At 47.3% G+C, this 24,058-nt stretch overlaps 4 protein-coding genes across 6 annotated transcripts; 2 read left to right on the forward strand and 2 right to left on the reverse strand.

The window, feature by feature from the left end:
• Positions 1-296: 296 nt before the first annotated feature.
• Positions 297-5,165, reverse strand: FDXACB1 (ferredoxin-fold anticodon binding domain containing 1). Of its 3 annotated transcripts, none has more exons than XM_020792996.3 (6): positions 5,085-5,165; positions 4,167-4,361; positions 3,659-3,815; positions 3,130-3,327; positions 2,219-2,377; positions 297-1,685 (listed from the first exon to the last, which is right to left on the reverse strand). In XM_020792996.3, the coding sequence occupies exons 2-6, from the start codon at positions 4,348-4,350 to the stop codon at positions 497-499; spliced, it is 1,887 nt and encodes a 628-aa protein (XP_020648655.3). In that variant the 5' UTR covers positions 4,351-4,361; positions 5,085-5,165; the 3' UTR covers positions 297-496. The 3 variants fall into 3 exon arrangements, with proteins under 3 accessions (XP_020648655.3, XP_072835392.2, XP_072835393.2); XM_072979291.2 differs by lacking the exon at positions 5,085-5,165 and adding an exon at positions 4,922-5,014; XM_072979292.2 differs by lacking the exons at positions 3,130-3,327; positions 5,085-5,165 and adding an exon at positions 4,922-5,014.
• On the forward strand, positions 5,050-10,005 carry CFAP68 (cilia and flagella associated protein 68). Its single transcript, XM_072979295.2, has 4 exons — positions 5,050-5,297; positions 7,278-7,505; positions 8,319-8,385; positions 9,163-10,005. The coding sequence occupies exons 2-4, from the start codon at positions 7,281-7,283 to the stop codon at positions 9,339-9,341; spliced, it is 471 nt and encodes a 156-aa protein (XP_072835396.2). The 5' UTR covers positions 5,050-5,297; positions 7,278-7,280; the 3' UTR covers positions 9,342-10,005.
• CRYAB (crystallin alpha B) lies at positions 9,924-16,531 on the reverse strand. The gene is made up of 3 exons (XM_020793031.3): positions 12,901-16,531; positions 11,048-11,164; positions 9,924-10,289 (listed from the first exon to the last, which is right to left on the reverse strand). Exons 1-3 carry the CDS (start codon positions 13,093-13,095, stop codon positions 10,086-10,088), a joined length of 516 nt encoding a protein of 171 aa, XP_020648690.1. The 5' UTR covers positions 13,096-16,531; the 3' UTR covers positions 9,924-10,085.
• A 583-nt stretch (positions 16,532-17,114) lies between these two features.
• On the forward strand, positions 17,115-22,179 carry HSPB2 (heat shock protein family B (small) member 2). Its single transcript, XM_020793042.3, has 2 exons — positions 17,115-18,403; positions 20,720-22,179. The coding sequence occupies exons 1-2, from the start codon at positions 18,115-18,117 to the stop codon at positions 21,157-21,159; spliced, it is 729 nt and encodes a 242-aa protein (XP_020648701.3). The 5' UTR covers positions 17,115-18,114; the 3' UTR covers positions 21,160-22,179.
• The last annotated feature ends 1,879 nt before the right edge of the window (positions 22,180-24,058 follow it).

The following is a 24,058-nucleotide window of genomic DNA, read 5'->3' on the forward strand; positions in this document are numbered from 1 at the left end:
TCTGGACTACAACTCCCAGAATGCACCAGCCAGAAGGGCCAGCATCTATACACGCTGGATAGTTCTGGGAGCTGTACTCCAGAAAAGTAACTTTGCCAGACTTGGAGCAAGATATGAAGGTAGGAAGCAGCTCCCTACTTCTGATTGTTTCATGATGATGCCACACAATGGCATTAGCTTCACCCAAAAAAGTAGCTTATCTGGCTGACTGTTGCTTCTTAGCTTTTGAAGTAAGAATCTGATGAAACCACAACATCTTGCAGCATTGAATTTCAAAAAACAAGGACCCCACCAGAAACATGGTTGAATTTTATTTTGTTAAGAAGCAGAATGGGGGAAACTGTTATGTGTAAAAACCCATCCAGCCTTTACAAAAAGCACACAATCACCATGAAGTAACACAGAGAATTAAAAGGACCCCCCCCACACCATTCCTGTTATATAGTCTCAATTATATAACTGGCAAAATGTGTTTGTGATTAAGGAGGATAAAGAGCTATCGTGGTGTCACCCCCAGACTCCGCTGCACTTCCTCCCTAAGCTTCATCTGCATTGCTGCTGCCTGCTGTCGACTGAGCGCTTTGTCACAAGACCGGTAAGTGACCCGGTAGCAGAGGCTGGTTTGGCTTGTGCTTGGGTGCAAGAAGCAGTCGAGCAACTGAAGGGACGCCACTGTTTCACCAGATACACACCTGGCAATGGTGTGAAGTTGCGTTTCGTCAAATCGCCCTGCTTCGGGAACCCAGAAACTGATGTCATGCTCATAGGAGGGTGGATACAGCGAAAAGCTCTTGAAAGGGCCCAAATACCCCCCTGCAAACTGAGTCAAGAACCGTTCATCAGAGGTCCAGAGCATGCGCCAGTCCAAGATCCCACATATTTGCATAGCTAGGAGATCCAGATTCAGTGAAGCAAAAACACATTCTTGACCAATGCTCACTGGCTGCCATGGAGCTGCATTTACTGTCCCTACACAAAGTTTCTTTGGTTCGGCACCAGAAGGGTCAAGGGCCACAGTGATAAAATATTTCAATTTACAACGTTGGAGTTCCATAATTGGGAACGTATTTGTTGGTGGTGTTTCTGGCTCATCCATGGTACAGTCCAGCCTGAAACCAGAAGGTTGGAGCAGAGGGCTTAAAGCAGCGGTAATGTTTTCTATAAGGCGCTGGATGCACATATCTTCTGAGCCTTTACTAACCTTGCAGCCAAAGACGGCCTCGTGAAAAACAGGCAGATTGTGTTTGGAAATCTTGCATTTCCTAAAGACCAGGCCACTGAGGACGAGGAGACTCCCAGGAAGAAACTCTGTTTGTTGTGAAACTGCGTGAAGAGAAGGCAGCATGGAAGGTCTAAGATAATACTTGTTCAAGACCCAGTCCTTTTCCCATCTGATCAAGTCATGACCGTGACCAGTCCTATCCCAGCTCAGAAAGCCGGAAGGAAAGGCAAAGGTCTCTGTGGTCTTGGCCACGTTGTGAACCGCAGACTGAGAGTTTGAGTTTCCTTCTGCAACAGGAACCATCCAACAGCCGTCCGGAGAGAAAAGAGAGCTGGGGCCGTCTTGGAACGCCAAGGAAAGGGAAGTGTTTACCTTCTGAACTGGGAAAGATTTGCTGAGCTCAGCAAGGAGCTTCCCATTTAGTGTCCTTACAAGATGTTCTGAATTTCTATCCAGGAACCCCCTTTTTCAAATTAAAAAAATAAGACAAAATGATAATGATTATGAACAAGTAATTAAACAGTTTTCATATTTCAAAGAACATCATATTATTCAGGCGGAGCCAAATGTGTGAAGGGCTATGCCAGTTTAGTGGGAATGACGTCATCCCCAGTGGCAGACTGCCATCAGTTAAAGAGTCCTCTGTTTTGATTTTGGATTGTGTGTGACTCTTGTGCAATAAGAATCTTTAATTAATGGCAATAGTCTGATTAGTGGCAATATGCTTCTGTGGGTGATCTCTTTCCCACTGCACCTGCTTAGCTACACAACAGGATGTTGGCCATTTTACTCAGCACAAGTTTTAGACTGGGATCAAGCTACTGAGATACATACTTGGAAGTAAATACTACTGCAGTGTAGTTTACCTTCAAGTAAATGGGATGATGTTGAGGGTGTAAGTTCCAAAAGCACTCTGATCGTAAGGCAAGTTGAACATCAGTTGAGGGGGCGTTTTGTGCCTCTTTAAAGTATGGAATTCAAAACTCAGTTGCACACCTGTTTATCTTGTCTAGAAATATCTCAGGAACAAGGAAAGGCGCCAGCTTGCCTCCCAGTTCTGTCTGACTCATCGCAGGCCCAGTGTGTGGATGATGGAAACTCTGTGTGAATATGTGGTTCAAAGCTCCTTCGATGCAGAAGGATTTATCTTGACTCCTGTAAATAAAAAAGACAAGAACATTTTTTCAGGTGAATGAAGGGCGGCTTTTCATGAGCACTAATACAATATCAAAAAAGGGGAAGTGAATCAAATGAATTGCCTGGTAAGATCTGAGGGCTTGGGGGTTTCTCAGCTGTAGTTGCCTCACTTTGAAGGCTTGACTGATGCTTTTATTTTGGCTCTATGTTAAAATCTGGCCATTTTATAATGAGAGAGATTATGCTTTGGCCTTCCATCTCCCAGTTTGCTGTTTTGTTTTTTGCCTGTGCCGTTAATTTACTTTCTTTCGCCATCTGCAATGGAATTTGTTTCTTTCAGTGTGATTTTATTGACTATACCCACTCTAAGCCTGTTGAGACAGGATGGATTACAAATATTTCATTAAATACACTGTCCCCACATTTCTGGTGGGTTTTAGGGGAGGTTGAGATCCAACCCATTTCCCTTTATTAACTCACCAGACAAAATCTTGAGGGTGAAATACTGGCCTTGCGCTCTGCAACTAGAGGTAAAAGAAGCTTAAAGAGTAGCAGCTTTCAGTTTCATGCCCTCTGAGTAACAGAAGGAACACTGTTGTGCATGCTTCTCCAACCTACAGAAACTGTAGGTTGGAGCACGTAGGCTGTTCCTTCCACACAAGAGATAGTGCTCAAGAGCCTAGAGTGGATGCTGGCACGGTGGCTGTTCATAACAACCCAAAATAGCATCCTGGATGCCAGCCAGTCATTGTGCAACATCTGCATCTTACCTGTAACCTGTACAGGTATATCCACGAGCCTCATTAAAGGGATGAACCTGGCTGAGGATAAATCCAGCCTCTGCTGCCATGGTCACCACTTGCCAGCTGTTGTGCCACTCCCTCATGGGCTGGTCCGCAGGGGTACCACCCTGCCCTCTGCAAAGCGCCACGTGGACCTCTCCTTTCTCTGCCAGGACATCGGCACAGCTGGAGCAAAATCAAGATACATGATTGGGCCTTGGAAGAACCAGGTTCAAATCCTGCACTGAGCCATGAAAGCATTGCATAATCTTGGATGAACTGGCCTCTCTTAGCTTGACCTCCTTCACAGGGTTGTTGTGGGGATGAAGCAGAGATGTGGATATTCAATGTGACTTTAAACTGAACGTACCTACTGCTGTGGAAGGACCAAATGCAAGTCTAGCTAGTACACGACTGTATATTTTGAGGGCAAGATTTCTGATACAAAGTGGTTATAACAGAAACTAACACAAAGGCCATGAGAGAAAAGCACAGCTTTGCTTTGCTGCCTCCTCACCTGCAGAAAAACCGAGCAAGAAGCTCCCGGTTCTTTTTGACTCCAGCTTTTCTCCCACAGTGGGGGAAGTTGAAATAAATGCAGTCAAATCTCCTCTCAGCTGGGGGAAAGTGCTGTTTCAGTTTTGTGCAGTCAACGCCAAAATGAACTTCGGCACCTAAAATAAGCAGATGGCTTAAGATGATGGAAGGATATTGCCAATTATTAGTGTTGCCTTTATTAAAATATTTAGAGGCTGACTTTCTAGCAGCACACAAAATTCAAACTACAAATAAAATGCAATATTGTAAAATGTTAATGTAGAATATGCTAAAATACATCAGCCAATGTAAAATATAATTTACTCTGCATTTTAAAAAAGGACATTTCCAGAGCAACAGCCATAAAACAATAGGGTCACAAACACATTGAACTATCCAGCCAGCTTATTACTATTATTTGCAAAAATACTTCTTCAAAAAAGGCAATCGGAAGTTGAACGGCAATCAACCTTCTTTGCAGTTTTTACCTCTGTCTCTCAGATACTGTATGTTGGAAAGGGCAAGCGCTTGTTTTGAAACAGCATCTTCACTGGCATAGCAGGTAGCAACAATGTGGATCCCACAGCCGTTGGTTTCGCACAAGCCGGCTGAGAAGGAGAAATTTCCTTCTCCAACCAAAAGGCAGCATGGTTGACGATGCTGAGGTCTCATCCTGGAAAAACCTTAAAATAGAGGAAGACAGAGGACTGGTTTCAGAATCTTTGCTTTGTGCTAAGCATTAATGAACCAGGCTGCTTTGTGTGTGGGGGGGTGTGCCTGTGTGTTTCTTTCTTGCTCTCTCTCTGAGGTAGAGCTCAAGACTAAACCTGCCAAAGGAAATCGAACATCACAGCATTTTTTTTCCCAACACCCTAAGTTAGGAAACCTCAATAGACATTATTTGCAGCATACTGAATCCTACACTTGATTTTTCTTTCTATTCTTTCTTTATTTTTTATTCTAGTTCAGTATTGCAACTTGTTATTGTAAGATTTATGTAATATTCTTGTGTTATTTTATTGGTTTTTCATGTTATATTGGAAGCCGCCTAGAGTGGTTGTTTCAACCAGATGGGCGGGATACAAATCAAATAAACAAATAAATACAGCTCCGCGTGCAACAGTTGAATGCCTGCGGAGAGGTCTTCATTTGCGTCTACGCTGTTTGCGTAACTGCACAACAGGATTTTAGCCAGCGAGGGATACGGAGGCCAAAAAGCAGTTAATACTGGGTCATTCATTACGTTTATTGATTCTCTCCCTCCTGCTGGGCTCCGGCATTAATGAGCAATGTCCAGATCCTCTGTTCCCGGGTAGCCTGATGTGTCCCGTCCCCCCCTTCCTCCCTCCCTCCCTCCCTCTTTCCCCTCCCGCTGCTGCCCCGGATCCTCCGCCCCTTGCGCTCACCCGCCTCTCCGCCCGCCCGGCCTCGAAAGGCCGAGGGGGGCGCGCCGGTTGCGCGTCACTTCCGCCAGGACCCGTAGGCCCGCCTCTTCCCGGCCGCCGGCTGGTTGCCGCTTGGGCGGTTGCCATGGCAGCCGCTTTGTCCCCGGCGGGGAAGGGAAAAGGCGCCGGGGCGGGGGCGGAGGCCCGACTCCCGTGTCGGAGCCTTGCACGTCGGTATGTCCCTACACGGGTGGGGGGGCGAGCGGGGGCAACCCTTTACCTTTACCCTCTCTTTCAATAGCCTTTGAAAAAGCTCTTAATTTTTCAAAAATATTTTGAAGTGAGTTTTTTTTTAAGATGCGCGCTTCCATGTTTAGTCACTTTTTCGAGGTCTCAAATGTTTTGTTTCAATTCCTCTTCGTTTTACGGACCTTGTGAGTCACACACACACACACACACACATCCCGTTAGGAAGGAGGCAGAAACAATGCAATAAAGGAGAAACCATTGTGTTTGAAATCAAGTATGTAGCAGCTCATCCCTAAAATCTGCGAGGAGAAGCAGGACATGCCCCTCCCCCAAAAAACTAGACTCTTGAGTGTATTATTATTATTGTTGTTGTTGTTGTTGTTGTTCTTGTTGTTGTTGTTGTTGTTGTTATTAAAAATAAAAATACCAGGCACAGTCAATCAAAATTATAAAAACATTGACTGGTATTATCTAAGTTTTAACCAAAAGCCTAAGTATTCAATAGAAAAAGGTCTTGTGTCTTGGGTTTTAAGCAGAGCTTTCAAAAGGGACCTTTCGTATTACAGCTTTCTGAAATTCCGCCACCGCCAGGGTAGCCGCAGGCTGGAAGACTCTCACCATTGTCATCCCCCACCCCCCACCGAAATGAAAGATTTCCATTTATAAAATCTTAAGAGACAAGACCACAAGATAAGACAATTTCCTTTCCTTCAAGGACAAAAAAAATAATAATTCTTCTGGGAGGCTCAAGTGGCGTGTTGTACCGCCGACCTTTTATAACGCCGCCGATCAAGCAGGGTTTGAGAGGCTTCCTTTCAACGTCCTGTTGGATTTTCCCTTCTTTAACCCGCGGAGTGGGCTCTCTCAGAAATAAATCCCTCTGCATTTCAGTGGGACTCCCTTCCTAGAAAGTCCGGAACGGTGGGCAGCTCCAGCTATGGTATGCAACGTTTTTGGGTATCCTGGCAAAACCGCGTGGGAGCAAGCTGGGATTTCAAAACAGAGGAAAACCCCGAATCCTTTCCCCCACGAGTGCTCTGAGGTCAGTGACATCAGTCCCAACTGATGAGCAGGAAACTGCATCACAAACCAAAGTCTTCAGCAGGTGTTTGGGGCGGCTTTGCTGCAACTGGAGCATCAACTCCACCTCTCCCAACCATTTTGCTGTTCGCTAGCCTGAATTCCAGAGGCAAAACTTCAATTCAGAACAGGATAGGATAACAAGGGAATGTAGACTATGGATGAATCCAGTAGTTCTTATACAACTACTACTTCCGAGACAGAGGTAGCTCCTTGCCGTTTCCCCCATTTCAGCCCGCTCTGATCTCTGGTGTGCTCATAATTTCTCCCCCCCCCTCAGGATAATATCTTTTGAGGTTGCTTTTGGGGCAACATGATGATCCTCATTGTGCTCTTTAATTCAGGGTGCTTCTGTTTTATCCACAGAGGATCATACATCCCCGAGGTGCCTTGCTAAAAATCTGATCTTTCCACAGTTTAATATTGTTGCTAGGTGTTTCAAAGCTTAAACTGAGGCTCACATAGGGAAACGTAAGGTTAAGATTCTTAGATGCTTAAAAATCATGTCAATGTGGTTACTGCACAGACTGTTAAGTTCAGAAGTTATGCCGATATCAACTGGATTTTTCCTAGACTGCAGTTTTTTATGTTTTCTCTGATGTAAGACCTACTGACTAGTTTCCGTGGGGTCTGCTTCTCTCTGAATATGTTTTAAGATTGTAACGCTATTTATTTCCTCTTTCTAAGAGGTTTCTGGGAATCTGTGAGGAGGCAGGTTAAGGATCTATCAAGCTACGCTCCACACATCTTCAGATACACTTCCCAGGACAGTTTAAGACGTAATAGTTGAAGGAGTATAAACCAGACAGAGTTGTGAAATGTAGCCATGCCCTAGCAAACCACAGTTGTTGTGTATGTTAAGCCTGCTTTCCTGTCTTTTCCTAGGCCATGTCCCTGTCCTGTTTCTTCAATCCTCATCACGGCTGTCTGTTGCGTGCCAACGGCCATGGTGAGGTGTGGACAGACTGGAACAGCACGTCCAAGTTCTTTCAGTATGGCTGGAGGTGCACCACCAACGAGGACGCTTATGCCAACAAAACCCTCTTGGGGAACTGGAACGAAGAGCGCTATGACGTTCGGAGAGTACTTCAGCCCAAGCCTCTCCCTTCCCAGGTCAGTGGGTTCTCCGCCCCCCCCCCACAACTCCCCACTTCCCTATCTGTCAGCTTGTGTCAAAATAGTTGTCCTTCCAGTGCTTGGGGTTCTGTTCCTTTGGTGATGTGCTGTGTCAATCATTCAAGACAAGCAGGGGGAGAACCTCTTTGGAGATGGATTTTCTGGGTCGACTTGGAATGGACCCCTTCCCTTTTCCGCCATGAAGATCAATGGGGAACAGGGGTCTCGTGATTCTCTCCCAACTTTGTTTCTTTAAAGTTATAGAAGGAGAGAGGCAGAAGAATCACATGTAGCCCATTCAGCCTCTATCTAGAAATAGAATAATCACTCAGATGCAGTTTATTCAAGCAGAACCCATCTGAATTTTGTCTGGTCGAAAACCAGAGTGAAGGCTCACCTAAGAATCCTGTTTCTCCAATAAACTCTCGAGTTCAGTGGAGAAGCAGGAAATGCAAATGAAACATCAGAGGGTTCAAGTCCTCTCTGTCTTGTTGTGCTTCCTGTTCCTTCTCTGTGTAGTGTCTCGTTTATTTTTCTTGAGTGCCGTTTAGTATGCGCTCCGGTCAAGGCCCCTTGGATAAGTGGAAGCCCCTTTGCGTAAGCACGCATTGCTTTCTGTGTGTGTGATTCATTATTCCCCTTTGTCATGGATTATACCCCTCCCTCTTGCTGACCTTTGAGCCGGTGTACAGAAGGATCTGTAAACGGGGATATTCTGAGGATAAGGCAGTTTCATTTAGTGTTTCAATATGAGCTAATTAAGGCGGCTTCTTAAGTCAACACATACTCAATCTGTGCTTTCCTTTTCAGTATGCTCACTACTTTGAATCCACCTACTCTTCAGACTACTCCAGGAAAATGCCACAGACTACAAGAAGTAGGTGCCCCAAACTGAAATGCAGGCGTTGATGTTGAGGGTAGTAAGGGGACCTTGAGGACGCCTGTCTCCCACTTCAGTACTGAGTGTCTGGCCGCTAGACAGTCCTAATGAATAGGTCCAAATAAGAAGACAGGGGGTGAGGCTGTGTGCTCTGGAATCCCTTGCATGGCCAAAGAGCAGGTTAGTGTTGAAAGCAAATATCACAGAGGGCTGAGAGAGATCAAGGTGTAGCTCAGCAAAGTGGGATCATTCCAGTGAAGCAGAACCGTTAACGGGCAAGCTGTCTGACTGGGGAAGGGCACTGTTCCACAGCCTTTCCCTCCAAAATTATGAGTTTACCCTATGTGATTTTTTTCCATTTAGAAAGTAGAAGCAGAGTGTAAAGGGGAGAATCTATAGTTGAAACAAAGCAAGAAATAAAAGCTGTTGCGGCATTCATAAGACCCTCAATCTGAGGCAGGTGGGAAATCCCATCTGCAGTTTTTTCAGGGGCGTAAATAGGAAGGACGAGCAGCTCCCCCTGTGGACCCGTGTCGGCCGTACAGTCCCAGAAAGGGGCAGCCTGTGCTTGTGACCAAACCCGAGAGTCTCTTGGACCACCACCCCCTTCCTGTCCCAGGCATTCTGCCCTTGGGTGGGTGGGCAGAAGCTGAGGCTGCCTTTCACTTCTGCCAGGCAAGCTCAGCGGGTGCGTGTTCTGTTTGGCTCGCTTGCTGTTTCTCTCCTTCCTCCCCTATGTTGAGCTCTTCAGCTCCGTCCTCTCTCTTCTCTTAGGAGTTATTCAAGAACCTCACTGGTTCCCTGGACACCAGCCAGAACTGGAGCCGCCTCCTTTCAAGCCAACAGCTCGGTCCTGTTACATGATAGATTACGACTCTCAACACAGCAAAGATGGGAAGTCATTGGCTGATGGGAAGCCCAAGGAATCCGATGGGACGCAGCCAACACAGTAGGATAAAGGTGGGAGGGGTGACCCTCCTCAATCCCCGGATAACCTGGATAACCTCCAAGACTCTGCTTACAAGACTGGGTTGACCCTTTCCTTCCCTTCCCCACCCACCCACTCCAAGGTGAGCTTGCCGTGCAGCTGATCCTAAATGGTGGTTGTAAATAAAAGAATGTGCACCACAGGGAGAAGGGGTTCTTGGTTCTCCTTGCAGGGTGATACCTGTGTCTTTGTGTATGAACTTGGAAACATAATTATGATTATCATTATTTTGGAATGCCACTTTTTGAATCCCTCAACCAGCATGTCTGGCTGGAGGATTCTGGGAGTGGAAGTTAAAAAAAGAACATTTTCAAGATTTTGTTTTAGTTCATGTTACTACCATATTTCCTGGTACGAAGGGACAGCTAGTGCTTTGACTTGTTAGCTGTTAAATTTGTTGAGCTGTGCAGCCACAGTTGTAGCTGCTAAGCTGTAATAAAACACTGCGTGTGCTCAGCGTTTATCTGTTTACAAATATCTCCAGTTGACATGCCCCAGGGTTGTCTCAAGTAGAGCCTGCCCCAAAGATTGAGGGAAGAAGCCACTCGATGCTTACTTGTGGTTTTATTTGTTAGTAAACGAGCTCATTTGCTCTTCTTAGCTCAAATAAATTTGAACAGCTAGTCAGAGACTTGGTCTACTGCTTCTATCCGGTGAAAAGGCTTTTGTGGATATAAAAGATGGGAGTGTCAGGTTCTCAAAGAGGCACCTACTTCTTCGGCCCTGCCGGGAGGGCGGCTTTCTCTTCCCTTGTGATGGGGATGGTGCGCTCCGGGACTTCTGTGGGTTTCCGTGGTCCGTTTACTGTCAGGACACCATCGGACGAGAGGGAGGAGGTAATGGAGAGAGGGTCCACATCAGCCGGGATCCGGTACTTCCTGTTGAACTCCCTCGCGATGTAACCGTGTTCATCCTTTTTGAGGGGATGGGGAGAGAAAAGATTGCATGACTGTGTATACGTATCTTTGGAAGATGCTGTAGGTTGGAGTATGTCGGTGGGCGTGGGTGTGTGTAAGAAAGAGAGTGTGTGTGAGCAAGTCAGTTCCAGCTTACAACAGCCTTAACAGGACATGGCAAGGTATGTTCCAGGAGCCGTTTGCCACCCCCTGTGAGTTTCCATGGCCAAGTGGGGATTTGAACCAAGGTCTCCTGAGTCCTAGTCTGGCACTTTATCCACTGGACGAGAGGGAGGAGGTAATGGTGAAAGCCCTGGCTTTCATATATACAGGAAAGCTGGCTTTACGGAGAGTCAAACCCCTGGCCCATTGTACTCTGACTGACAGCTGCTCTCCAGAGTTCCTACCTCTGCTGGAGATATCAGGTATTCCCTGTTAACCCATCCTGACCCTCCTTCGTTTGCTAAGGAGGTTGGGCATGTTCAGGCCTGCTGACCTTTAATCATCAAAAGGCTAATGCCCGATGGAAGGCAGTGTTGAGCTAGATGGACCCACTGTCCCTTGGTCATCTTCAGTTTCGGCAGTTCTCTTGCTTAAACCAAAACAAGCCCGTCACCTGGCCTTCCCTGTTTGCTCTGCCCCCGGGCTGGCTTTTCCATTCAACCATGGCCATGTTGGCACCTCCATCCATGTTCAGAATGGGTCAGCAGCCCTCTTCCTCCTCCTCCTCCTCCTCACCCACCCCCAGAAGCCTTCTGGCTACGAGCAAACCCACCTGGCGCTCCTCGTGCTTCCCATGGACTTCAATCATGTCTCCTAGAACTTTGACTTTGAGCTCCTCGGGAGAGAAATGCTTCACATCCAGGTTCACACAGAACTTATCCAGTCGCATCTGCTGATCAAAGGAAGCTGGTAACCGTGAGAGCTTAATGATGGGTACTAATCACTGCTAAGGGCCACATTGACACAAGTAACTAATGCGGACCTTGTGGGGGAGGCCACGGAAGGCCAGTCTTGGTTTCCAATATAGAAAGCTTATCGGTACACTCTTACCTGCTGCCAGGGAGGTGGAAAGGGTGCAGGAAAAAAGGAACTAAAATAAGAGCTGGAAAAAAGTAATTACAACTCTTAGAATCTCCAAGGCAGTTATAGTTCAGAAGTAGCTTTCCCATCCCTTGGTGTCATCCAAAAATTAACTCTGAATCTGCTTCTCATTGGGTGGTTCGTTCTGCACAAGCCAGCTAAAATTATGCTCTCTACCCCGCCTCGCTCTCAGATGCCTTGTCCTGCATGATTCCCAGCCACCAGAAGGGAAGTGGATGAAGATCGTTCTCTCCACATAGGCTTTCCCTCAGGGACTGGCAGTCTGGAGGGGTTTTTTCATGGAGTGCTGTGCCCTGTTGCTTTGGATCTGTTTGGGGTATCAATTTTGTTTACCATTTTTTTAGTGTGGTCTTTGTTTGATTCTTTTAAATATCTGTCTACTTACTGTTTTTAGCTTTTAAATATTGTCTTTTAATGATGTGAGCTGCCTTGGGTCCTTTTGAAGGAGAAACAAGGAGTACAAATAGTTTAAATAAATACATAAAGAACTCCCCTGACATTAAATTCCTCATTGCTGCATCCTTTAAAACACATCTGTTCATCCTGATTTAACCAGATTGACCCTCCTTTGCCTCTGCCTTCATTTCCTCTGTAATATCTCATCTTCTTAGCCTATATGCTAGTGGTCAATGCCTATTTAAAAAAAAAAAAACATTTTAAACCCTTTGTACCACGCCTAGCAATTTTCGGCTAGTAGGGATAATAGAAAAATGCATAGCACATTTGTAATTGAAAAAACAAAAACAGTCCAAACTGAAGGAAGGCTTCACATACCGGGCTGAGTTGTCATTTCAGTAACGCAGTACTGATTCCATCATTTAGCTTTAAAATGCAGTAACATCCAGCTGAGCTGTGCTCAGATCTCTAGTCTGAACAATGCCCATCATTTTCTCACTGGAGAAAACAGGCTCTAAAGCCCAGGCTTGAGGACATGCCTTTTCTCTTAGATGTATCGGGTGGATTCTTAAGTAGGGAGGAGGACGCCTGTCAATGCCTTCTTGAAGTCATTGGAGGAAATGTGAGAAAGAGATGTAAAGAATAAACAGAGAGGGAAAGCTGCCAGAAAGGGTCGTGAATTCATGGGGCAGAATTCATCCTTTCCATCTTGTCCTCCTTCCTTGATGGACTGTTCCGTTGTATTTCCCTTGTCTGCAAAGCTGTTTGCTAACCTACTGTTCCTGTCCCAAAACTCCCAGCTTCAGGAAAGATTTGAGTCAGGGGCGCAAAATAATACTAATGAAGATGTCTGCCTGAACAAAATAAGCCAATTCAGACGTTGCTGGTTTACTTGTATGTATTTTGAAGGCAGAGGGTTCTGATACAAGGGGTTCTTGGCATGGAAACTATTCACACATAACAAGGAGAGGCAGGAAGACACTGCTTGGTTTTGCTTGGGCCCGTCCTGTCTTCTAGGGTTTTCGGGATGAAGTGAGAAAGAGAGAGGGATTTATACCACGTGGAGCTCATTGGAGAGATAGCAGGACAGGAATATTTTAAATGAAGAAGTAAGAGGGAAAAGGTTACCTCTGAGAATCTGCTCTCTAGCCAGCCAGGGTTTCTTACGATGAAGGGTCTCCAAAAGAAAGAGCTGAAAGATGAGCCAGGGAGCACTTCGGATTCCCCCAGGTGTTCCCCGAACGTCTGGTGGAAAATGCGGCTGGGCTGAAAGGAGGATAAAAAAGGCCTGCGGAAGAAAGGGGGGTGAATGGTGAAATCCATCTGGGTTGATTCCCAAAGGAGACTGTGGGCAGCTGTGTGTGTCCAGCCCAGCCACGCCGTGGGAGGCGAGCCTTTATAGGCTCTGTGGTGCCAGGCTGTGCCCAGGGCTGAACTCTCTGGAACGGTGATGTCAGGTGTTTCATTATTCCTGGCTCCCACGTCGGCCTCTTTCAGCCCTGGTGGGCAGATTAGCCGGCCTTCTGAATGCTCTGCTCAGCACCCACATGGACAAGAAAAAGGAACACCCAGCTAAATTCTAGCGCATCAGCATGAACCTGGCGTGCTGCCCTCCTTTCCATCCGAATGAGAGAGAAAAAGACCAAGTCAGACCCGTCTAGCATTCTCCACCACTTTAGAGGGCAGCGCAGAGAGCCTGCTTACTCTCTCTGGCTTTAGAAACACTCTTTCGTTCCTTTGCTGTCTTTAGAAACAGGAAAGCGAGGGGCCGGTGTGCCTTCTGGTTGTTCTGGAATCTGGTTTATAATGCAGTCTTCTCATGGAGCCCTTCCTTTCACATTCTGGCTTTGTGGTGGTAAACAGTGACTCAGAGATCTGATACCTCTTCCCTTATAAAACCAGAACCAGGGTGGAGAGTGGCGCGGGGAAAAAGCAGCCAAAGGGCTCACAACACTCCAAGATGTTTTTTTTTCACAGCCCTGTCGGACTGCTTTGTTCTCTCCCTGACCGAGTGGAGCTTTCCTCTGGGAAAAGGAAAAATTTGGCTCGTCATTCCCAGAAGCTTCTGGGATCAGGGATTTACCTTCCAGACAGAGCACAGTTCTCTAACCTCCGACAGCATCCAGTGTCAAAAATACTGGGAGTTTTTGTCCAAGAACATCTGAGGACCTACAGTTGGGGACCACCGGTGTACAGACCACCATCGAGCCGGGCTCTTGAGCATATCTGTTACGTTTCACATCCTGCTTTCCCTCTGCTGGAATCGGTATAAATCTCTTATCTCCCAAAGCGATATCCCCTGAATCTGAAGAAGTGGGCGGAAGGCTGTGAAAAGTTATGCCAAATAAAACCTAATTAAAATCCCTTGCTTTTGCTGCAACAGGCTAAAATGGTTTCCTCCACCCCCCTCGAGTCTTTGCTCTCTGTTTCTTTACGTCATTAGGAACTGAAGACTTTTTCCTACTTGGACTGCACTTCCATTCACCCAGTAAAAAGTGGTAGAAGATACTCAGGGTCTTTTTCCCCCTGGCCAGTAGATGTTTCTGCTGCTTTGTTTTGATCTGGACCTCTGATGGTTTCCTCCCACTTGGCCCGTCCCAGAGCCGAACCCTTCGGATGGGGCTGCTAAGAATAAAAAAATGACTCATCAAACCAACTGGGTTAAATTTAAAACAGGAGCGTGTGAAGCCAGATTGCTCAGCTCATGAAAGGAGATGCAGGGCCAGCAGCCCGCCGTGACAACACCTCCAGCTGGAGTGTGATCGGAATGCTGCCGAACCTGTTTTGATGTTCTCTGTTCCTCTTTCTTCACCTCCATGTCTGGGCCGTTGTAGCCACTGCTGCATGTTGGTGGCATCCAGACCTCAGCATTGCCTCTGCACTTGTGCTTTTAGGCTCTCTCTCCGTCTGAGCCCCCCCCCCAAAAAAAAACACCTCCAGGTACATAGGTTGTAAAATTTAATCATTTGGCCCTGAATAGATCTGTGACCCAGCACAAGGCAGGGTTTCAGGACCATTCTGCAGTGCCCATCAAAGTCCCATGGAGTTCAACGGAAGGTAGAAATGAATTAAAACACAACGCAGGCAGCAGCTGTAGATTGAGTCAGACCAGCGGTGCCTCCTAGGTGGTTGTTGATGTCGCTGAGTTTTGTTGATACTAAGCGATGGTGGTTCTCTAGGGCTTTGGATAGGTTCAGAATCCTTTCCTAGCCCTCTCTGGAGATGCCAAGGACTGAACCCACGACCTACCGCACGCAAAGTCAGTGCTCTCCCATTGAACTAGGCCTTCCTTCTAAAGCTCCGGCCCTTAGAATTGCATCCTTACATCCCAAATGCCCATCCACACTGCAGCATAAATCACACTAGAGGGGATCACACACAACCTAACACTTGTGATTCGAGGAGAAAGTGGGTACTTTACATGCTTTTTAAAGCCCTGGGTCCCTTTAAAAACAAACAGGGAAGGAAACACAGCTTGGAGGGTGATCGTAAGTGGAAGGGCAGAGTGGGGGTTTAATTCCTTTCCCCAGCTTTCCCTCTTCCACAGTGACCGCACAAGAGCTCAGAGCGTGAGCATATGTTTGCATAGGGCAGTCTTCGCTCCCATGACTGCCGTTTCCTCCACACATTCCAAGCTGTCAACTCTTGTCACTCAGCAGGACTTCATCAGAGCAGGCATGCGTAGGATTGAACTATAAAGGGAAAAAGGTACAGAAAATGATGTCTTGTCTTCGGCAAAGAGAGTAGCACTGTAGCATAACGCGTGCAGGCTGCCAACTGTCCTTCACAGAGTTTGATACTGGGAGCAGTCTTCACCAGCCCAAAATGTCAGCCTGCTTCTTTAAAAAACAACACAAGACCAAAGTTCTAGTTCTTAGGGGCTGTAAGAAAGGTTTGGGATTGACAAGGCCGTGATTTGTGGTCTCTCAGCCACAAAGTGGGCAGCTGCCTAAGGTTTCCTCCAAGGTAGACAAAGAGAGAGAGTTTTCTATTAGAAGCTGGAAATCTGTTAGTGTCCCAGAGCCGTGATTCAGGCAGACCTCCTGTGACCAAGGAACGGCACTTGCCAATGAAGGCCCTGTTTACACTCAGAAGACCAATCAGGAAGCAAAGCAAGCTTAGTTGGTAAACTACGGGAGGTGTGAAAAGATCCTGCTTTGACAATCAGATGTTTCCCACACTTAAGAAATTCCCTTTTGTACTGATGTGCTCTCTGTGAAATGTAGTGCCGGGAAGGGGAAGGGTTGATGCGTAAACACTGCTACTTCCCTCTTCTCCCTCCCCTTCAGGAGCTGTCACCTGGGTCAGTTTCTTTTCTTTCCAAAGGAAAACATCATGGTGGTTGGTTCTGACATTGTTGCCCATGAAAACTGCCATTTCCTGCTGGGAAAACAGGGCTCTTTTGTGTGTGTGTGTGTTTTGGAAAAAGCGCCATGGGAGCAGCCCAGTGGATGGTCCTGGACGAGGCAGAGGGGCCAGGAAGGCAGCACCTGCCAAGGTCGACTGGAAAGGCTTCCTTCTCCCATTTCGTCTTGGGGAAATGAAGGCAGACGCGTTGTCCGTGCACCTGCTGGCTCCAAAGACGTGGAAGGAGTCTAGAGTTTCGCATGAGCGTCAGCGTAACCCAAGTTGTCAAAATCCTCTTGCATGCTTGCACCAGTATAAATCCTCCGGCATTAACGTCGTGAAATGAAAAGGGTCTCAATTTAAGAAGTCTGCATGGGCATTTCCCCTGGCACACCAACTCCTGGGATGAGCCCGTGTTAGCAGGTGCCTCCACCTCCTGCTGGCTTCTTCCCCTGCAGCCCTCTGCTGCTGAAAGGCTCGCCCGTGGGGTTACCCCAGGGAGTCTGAACATCCCCCGATTCCAGCCACTCGCATTCACCCTTCCTTTCAGTTCTGCAAAGCAGGCGGACACGAGGACCTCTGCGTCTGTGAATCACAGCTGCAGAGCCCAAGGGGGAAGAGGTTTCATCATGGAGGCATCCTTTTCAAAAAGCATCCTGGCAGTTAAAATGGGATCAGTCCAGTCTGGCTCCCTGTGTTGTACGGATCCGCCCTACAGCTGGCCTGTGACCACTCTAGTTACCATCTGAGTGGGCCCAGAGGCCTGGATATCTATTGGAATTTTGGAGGTAGGAAACCTAAGTATCTATATTATTTTAACATATGCAGCCAGATTCTGTTCTGTAATGGCACACTCAATGTGCTAACATACTACTAGGTAGCGTTGCTATACACCTGATAGAAATCCCTGCTTGTCTAAATGTGGGGATGCAACCTGTGTCTGGGGTCAGATTGCAAAAAGTTCGTCGTGATGCGATTTCGTCATTAAACGGGGCGGTCGTCTTGCGAGGCACCACTTACTTTTGTAGCTAGCCTTCCTTTGCTTCCCCCAGCTGGCCCATGGACGCCGAACGATTGACCATGCTGACTTTCCGTTCAGCCATTGATTCCATGGAGATCGGCTCCCCAGCTGAGATGAGCAGTCAGAGAGTATATGTGGCCAATGTACTGGATTTGCTTCTGGTAGAGAAACACTCTGTTTACTCAGAAGTCAGAGTGGCCCACTAAGTTTTGCAACAAAAACCAGTACAAGTGCTTGGGGGAAGTGGAGTAATTAGATGCTCTCATATGCATGGTGATCGATCTTATAACCTCCGACCTGGTCCAAACAAACAGGCAAGCTAGATTTGTCCCCCAGTATGGTGCAGGTCTTTTGTCAAGCCAATGGCTCTTAACGGCCCATTTAAGAGCAAGCCATGCTCAAACACTTTGCATTGCAACGGGGATCACGTGCAACCATACAGAGAAATTCAATTTCTTTTCCTGATATTATGGGATTGCAGCTGAGCTGAGATGGAGGAGGGAACCCTGAAGGCAGTTGACGTCATAGTTCCTGTTCCTTCAGAAGTCCCCAGTACTTTGACCCTGCAGGCCCTGGCACCACTACGCTACCGCTGAGAAGTATTTACATGTTTCAATGTGGTGGGGCTGCTGCCCAGAACATCTCTTTGGGTACTCTTGCAATGAGAAGGAATTCCACCCACGGAGGGCGTCTGTCTGTAACTAGGAGCAATGGCTGAAGCCACCCTGGGCTGGAGGGACACAGCGTGTGGCTGGGGTCAGATTCCTCTGTCTTCTCCAGATTCTTCTTCCTCCTTGTTCTTTTCATCACGCATGCAATCCAATGGTCCATTTGTCCCGGGGCTCTGCCAACCAGGCAGGATGGCACATTTCTGACATTTCTAACAGCTGCGGCCACATAGTCAAAAACTCCTGCTTGCCTTTCAAGACCTGGACAACGTCTCTCTCTGTCTCTGTGTCTCTTGGAGGGGTGGAATGTTATGTGGATTTTTCTGGCCCTCCCAGAGAGCTTGGCGTTCCAGGGCCCGCCTGTCTATTTTGGTCTATATTTTATCACCTCTCCCTCCCAGGGGAATTCACTCGGAGGAAAGCATCGCCATCTCTGTGCAGGCTTTAAGAGGCGACGCTGAAACAGGTACTCCGAGAGGTCCACGCCTCTCTCTCGAGACAATGGCTGAGCGCACGGTCCCGCACGCCTACCCCATGAGTGCAGAATACGAGTTCGCCAACCCGAGCAAGATTTATGATCAGAATTTTGGGGAAGGTAAGAGGCGGGAGAAATGTCTTTACCTTCTCCTGGTCAGGGTGGAGACAAGCACATTTTCCATTCTTCCAGAGTTAGGACGGAGAGCTTGTGCCCTCGTAATTATTATAGAATATCTCTAGAACCATTAAAGTGGAATATTAGGGGGGAAAGGCTCTACACAACCCTAATAAATATAGGATTGTAGAAATGTTCTTAAAAACTAACATGGAATGTGTAGTAGAAGCTCATTAACTCTACCTCTAACACCCTGATTGTGTCTGCATGGTTTATGAAATGGGTTGCGTTAAACCTCATGTATTCACAAATCTATATACTGTTGGAATTCTTCTTTGATACATTATATATATATAATGTTGAAGGTTTTCTTTTCTAAAACTTCCTGTTTCACCGCTCTTCTGTTTGTATTGTCTACTACATTAATCAATCTTAGAAAAGTTGCTTTTTTAAAAAATGTATCTATAACAAAATGAAAACAAGAACACCGATGTTGCGGCTCTGGCATAGAAGTTGGAAAATGAAGAAAGCTGCCAGGGAAGAAGAACTGAAATGTTTGAAAGGTAGTGGAAATGTGGAGAGAGTTTTATTGGTTCCATGACTGCTAAAAAAAATGGTAAATAGGTTAGAAGATAACATGCACTGTAAAGGAGAACAGCAATGAGAATGATTGAAGGCAGCTGGAGAAGAGGAAGGCGAAACCTACGATGGCCAGACTCAATAAAAGAAGCTGCTGCTTTTAGTTTGCAAAAACAGGGCAGGATGGTTAATGACCGGACCTTTCGGAGGCCATTCGTTCATAAGGTTGCCATATGTTGGAAGCAATCTGACAGCCCATAATGTGGAACTGATACCCAGACAAACAGCCCTGCATGGTTGCTGGAGGTTTTGCGTTGCTCATTTCCCACCCACAGAGAGCTCCCCCTCCACCAGGTCTGGTGCTGTTGCAGGCAGGCTTGCGCTACAAGAAGGCTCCTGAGTCACAGGGCTGGTGCTCCACACCTGTCTTGCTTCGGAAGAGGAGGATGAACACAAGCCCCTGTTACCCTATATCTCCCCATAGTCCCTTCCTCTTGTTCTTTTTCTCTGTCCCTTGAGACTTTAGCAGGTGGACTGAGAGCTGGCCACCCAGCTCTTGAAGATCAGACCAGACTGGAGGGGTCAACTCATTGGATGGTCTTTTCTGCAAGGCGTTAATAAGCCTGCCAGCCCCTGGGCAGCCCCTGTTGATGTTGTGAACATCAGGAGGGGGAGATCTTTCTCCAGATCCCCACACCCACTCACCCCCTCTGTGGCCTCTGCACACCCTCCCCATCAATCCAGTTTGTGAAAGGGGGCTGGCAAAACAAGCTGGGTTAGGAAAAACGCTGCCACCCGGAGCCGTTCTCTCCCTCTCCCTCTTTCTCTTTTTGGAAGCCCAGTTAAGCAATGAAAAGCTGAGCGGGTGGGTTGGACACAAAGCTCAAAAGGGGTGTGTGTACAGCAGTAGGAAAGAATGCAGAAAGCAGGAGTAAACTATTCAGCACATTTCAAGCACCAGCAGGATGCAATACAAGAGGGGAGCCCCCGAAAGCGAAGCTGGTGGGATGATGGCTGGGCATAAGAGGGCTTTTGTTCTTTCTGCCAGCCTGCGATCAGCATCGCTTGGTGACTGCTGGGTGTATGTAGGTGTGTGTGTGTTTTGCGTGTTGCTCACTCCCCCTTTATCTTTTTCCCTCTTGCTTCTGGCCCCTGCCAAATAAACGGTCAGGCTGGAGTTGCAACAGGTCTGTGCCAGGAGAAAGTGGTGCTGCGCTCTAGGGAGTGATGGCAGCAAAAACAGTGCCCGGGAGAAGGAAAAGCAGGAAGAGGAGACTCCCGTGGGGGAGCCCAGAACAAAACTTGGGGAAGTTACTTTTTTTATAAAAAAAATTGCAAGTCCTAGAAACAGACATTATAGACAGGCCATCCTTAGAAGAAGAAAGTCCTTAAGGGGCTGACCGTGTGCAGCGGTCACCACAGAAGCTTCTCTTCCTTGCTTAGTTTTGGAGCTGGTCTTCAGGACCCAAGTGGGGGTCTCCTGATTTCCTTCTTCTTTGCTTTCCCTCTCCTAGAGAGGATGAGAGCAGCCGTGGCAGCAACGGTGGCATCGTCTTCAGTGGTTGGGAAGACCTCTGCCTCTGCCAGTATTCTCCTTGGCTCCCCTCTTTGGACATGGCTTTCCAGCGGTTTGGTTCCCGCTTGCGGACAACCCACCGTAAAAATCTCACTCAATGTGCCCATGTTCGGTTCCTGCCCTGGCGAGAGTCCCTGTGGATGAACCTCCTTTCTCTCTTCTAGGTCTTTCCTCGGGGGACATCCTGGCCCCCACATTGTACCACGGCTACTACATCAGACCTCGGATCAACAAGCAACTGGACCGAGGGATCTCAGAGGTCACCCTCAACGACCACAAGTTCCAGGTCTTCCTGGACGTCTGTCATTTCACCCCGGACGAGATCGCCGTCCGGACCGTGGACAATCTCCTCGAGGTGACGGCTCAGCACCCCCAGAAGGCTGACCGGCACGGCTTCATCTCCCGGGAATTCACCAGGACCTACATCCTCCCGCTGGATGCGGATCCCCTCCTGGTCAAAGCCACGGTGACCCATGATGGCATTCTGTGCCTAGAAGCGCCGCGGACCGGGAAGGAAGTGAAGGCCAACATCCGTGAGGTGCCAGTAACGTGTCAGGAAGAGCAGGTGGCCGGGAAAGGAGAAAGATTGGAGGAAAAGGCGTAGGGAGCCCGAGACTCTCCTTTGGGAATGGGGCCAGGCTGGAGGGATCTGCCGAAGCGTCTTTGCCAGGCCCACCAAAGGAGTATCCGCCTGCTGAGTTCAAGGGCTCCCTGCCAACTCTACCAAGAGATCTTTGTGTTATTTAGATCTAGGGAGGTGACTTTTCTAAATCAGTTAATTCCCTGGCTCTTTAAGAGTGTTTGAAAAAGTAAAACCTTGAGGTTACTTGCCGCAGTGTTGAAAAGTAGCTTGTTATGTTACTTGCTATGTTGCCTGTTACTTTTCAGTTACTCTTCCTGACTGAGGCGCGGGGCAGGGCTCGGAATGGAGAAGAGCATGCTACGAAATGCAAACAAACCCCAGCGCAAAAAAAAAAAATCCCTTTCAAATGGACATAAAAAAGTAAAGGTGGAAAGGAATTAGAAAAGCGATTTCCCCTGCCAATAAAGTGCTTTTGTCCCCTGAAACGTGACTTGGTTTGGTGCCCTAACTTTTCTGTTCTTTTCTGTTACTTTGGTAAGAGGAACAGGAGGGCTCAGGACGGCCAGGTGGGGGTGGTGCCCCCCCCACGACTTGTTGCCAGGCCGAGCATTCGCCTCTGGATATCACGACCCTTCTTTTACAGACCAGCCGTTTGCAGGGCTCCCTTGGAAGCGAAGAAGGCTGTTGGACCAGTTTCAGTCCATCCCCGAAACACGCCTTCAACAACTTCAGTTTAATTTTTTCCCTCGAAACCAGCTAAGCACAACTATTGTGGCACAAACCCAAGAATGCAACGATGGTATCATCCCATCTTGCATCATTTTGTTCACATGCTAGTGGAGAACGCCGTGGGTGGCTTGTACGTATTGATGTTTGAGAACCAGACATCATCTCCTGGGTTTTTCCTCCCCTTTCCAATTCCAAACGATCATGCAGTTTCCCCTGCACCCCCTGCACCCCTGTTTTCTTTTCTTTCTGCTTTTATTCCTCTTGGAAGTAGAATTTTGTTTTTAAAAAAAGAAATAAAACTAAGGATTCTGATTTCCAGTCTTTTGGTGAACCATACACACGGGATGGGGGGGGGGGAGTGAGCATATAAATCCATACAAGCAGTTAGTTGAGTGGCAAAAGAATCTGACATATCTGTCTGTACAAAACTACAGAGGAAAAGAAAAGGTGATGGCATCCTAACTAGGATATAACTAGTTAGTTAACTATGTAACTAATGTAACTAGCCCTATTGCACTTAAAACAGTGCCCGGGACACCAAGAAGGGAACTGAGTCCAAAGTTTGCTGCCTAACTCTAGGTCTATGAGCAGCAATGACTTGAAATGATATCTGGTGAAAGTGAAAAAGGAAAGTGTCAAAGCAGGATTGCAGTTGAACATGAAGAAGACAAAAATGATGATTGCTTTTAAAAAATGGCACAACTTGAACTTAGACAATGAACTCATTGAAATTGTTAAAGACTTTTCAATAGCTTGGTCCAACCGTCAGTCCAAAGGGAGATTGTAGCCAAGAAATCAGAAGGAGACTGAGACACAGAAGGGCAGCAACGGAGGAACTAGGAAAGATCATCAAGTGGAAGGATGAGACCAAGATCATCCACACTCTTGTCTTTCCAGTCACCACGTATGGATATGAAAGCAGGACAGAAAGAAAGCTGATGGGGTGGGGAAATTATTTGTTTGATATACGGTGCGGGTGGAGAGCTTTGTCGACTCCCCTGGACCACCAGAAAGATGAACGAGTGTGTCTTATAGATCACATCCAGCCTGAACTTTCTTTAGAAGCAAAAACAATGAAACTGAGGCTAGCACGAGAAAGTAAGATTCAGTGGAAAAGATCATAACGCTGGGGAATTGATGCAGTTCCTTTGGGAAGCCGCAGACTTGGTTTGTAAGGCCTGAGCAGGGTTGTTGAGGACAGAGCATTTTGGAGGTCATTCATTCATTCATAGGATCATTATAAGTCAAAGGCAGCTTGATCGCATGGAACAACAACATTATATCTAGCTATAGTTTAATAGATGCCCATTGCTGTTAACATTAATAGACTTTTCTCTCTTTATAATGACTAAATTTCATGCTCTGGTTTATACAGTTGTAGTTTTGCAATAAAGAACCATCAGATTTGCATGCTTCTGTGCGCCCACCACGCTCCTTCTGTAGCCCTGGTAGAACTGCCGCATAGGCAACGCAACCAACCTCCCTTGCAGCCCCTCCCAATATTTTGGGGGTCTTGGACACCCCTACCATTAGACAGAGTGGAGCAGATGCCCAAGGAGGCAGGCGCTAGGGTGGCATTGATCGCTGTGAGTCCCTCCTTTAAACGGGTCGTTCTGAACCTGCCCCTCCTCGGAGCGGAGAGAGCGTCAGGGCCATGGAGGATTCCTCGTGAGGTGAGGCTTAACCAACCACAAGAACAAGGCTGCTTGGGCACCGTCCTATAATAACCCTGCAGTTCTTTCTGTAAAACTCCACATCACTCTTGTAAAAAGGGGTGGCTGCCTTCTCCCATAGGACATCCTGGCTTACTCCCGCATAGGTTTGCTCCTCCAGTGCTATAGGAAATAAACCAGCCACTAAACGGCAGCTGGAGCCAGCGTGTTCCGTCCGGCGAGCCAATGCTATTTGACGTGCCCAGGAAAATGGAACAAAAACTCTGTGTGTGTGAGACACACATCCGCAGTGTGGGATATCAGCTATTCCTCCTGCTTAAAACACTGGTTTATACTCAAGCGAGCCTGTTCATTTTTGACCACTCCACAACAAACCTGTGAGGTAGACCTGAGGCCCCAAATCTGGCCTTCTGGAGGGCAAGAGACTCCAGGGTCTATATGGTAGGTTTCTATGAAATGGCAGAAAATCTGAATAGAAGAAGCCAGGCCGTAGATCTGCGGCGTTAAAACTCAAGAGG

Source organism: Pogona vitticeps, chromosome 8 (assembly GCF_051106095.1).
Source record: "Pogona vitticeps strain Pit_001003342236 chromosome 8, PviZW2.1, whole genome shotgun sequence".
NCBI classification, from domain to species: Eukaryota; Metazoa; Chordata; class Lepidosauria; order Squamata; family Agamidae; genus Pogona; species Pogona vitticeps.

Excerpts from the sequence above, each read along its gene's own strand:
- FDXACB1 (XM_072979291.2), bottom strand. The coding sequence starts at position 4,958 with ATGCCGGAGCCCAGCAGGAGGGAGAGAATCAATAAAC. Across the intron at positions 4,362-4,921 it reads GAGGGAGAGAATCAATAAAC|GTTTTTCCAGGATGAGACCT; the intron begins GTAATGAATGAC and ends CTCTATTTTAAG. Across the intron at positions 3,328-3,658 it reads CTTGCTCGGTTTTTCTGCAG|CTGTGCCGATGTCCTGGCAG; the intron begins GTGAGGAGGCAG and ends ATTTTGCTCCAG.
- CFAP68 (XM_072979295.2), top strand. The coding sequence starts at position 7,281 with ATGTCCCTGTCCTGTTTCTTCAATCCTCATCACGGCTGTCTGTTGCGT. Across the intron at positions 7,506-8,318 it reads CCAAGCCTCTCCCTTCCCAG|TATGCTCACTACTTTGAATC; the intron begins GTCAGTGGGTTC and ends TTTCCTTTTCAG. Across the intron at positions 8,386-9,162 it reads AATGCCACAGACTACAAGAA|GAGTTATTCAAGAACCTCAC; the intron begins GTAGGTGCCCCA and ends CTCTTCTCTTAG.
- CRYAB (XM_020793031.3), bottom strand. The coding sequence starts at position 13,095 with ATGGATTTCACCATTCACCCCCCTTTCTTCCGCAGGCCTTTTTTATCC. Across the intron at positions 11,165-12,900 it reads TAGAGAGCAGATTCTCAGAG|ATGCGACTGGATAAGTTCTG; the intron begins GTAACCTTTTCC and ends TTTGATCAGCAG. Across the intron at positions 10,290-11,047 it reads GGAAGCACGAGGAGCGCCAG|GATGAACACGGTTACATCGC; the intron begins GTGGGTTTGCTC and ends CCCCTCAAAAAG.
- HSPB2 (XM_020793042.3), top strand. The coding sequence starts at position 18,115 with ATGTTATGTGGATTTTTCTGGCCCTCCCAGAGAGCTTGGCGTTCCAGG. Across the intron at positions 18,404-20,719 it reads TGATCAGAATTTTGGGGAAG|GTCTTTCCTCGGGGGACATC; the intron begins GTAAGAGGCGGG and ends TCTCTCTTCTAG.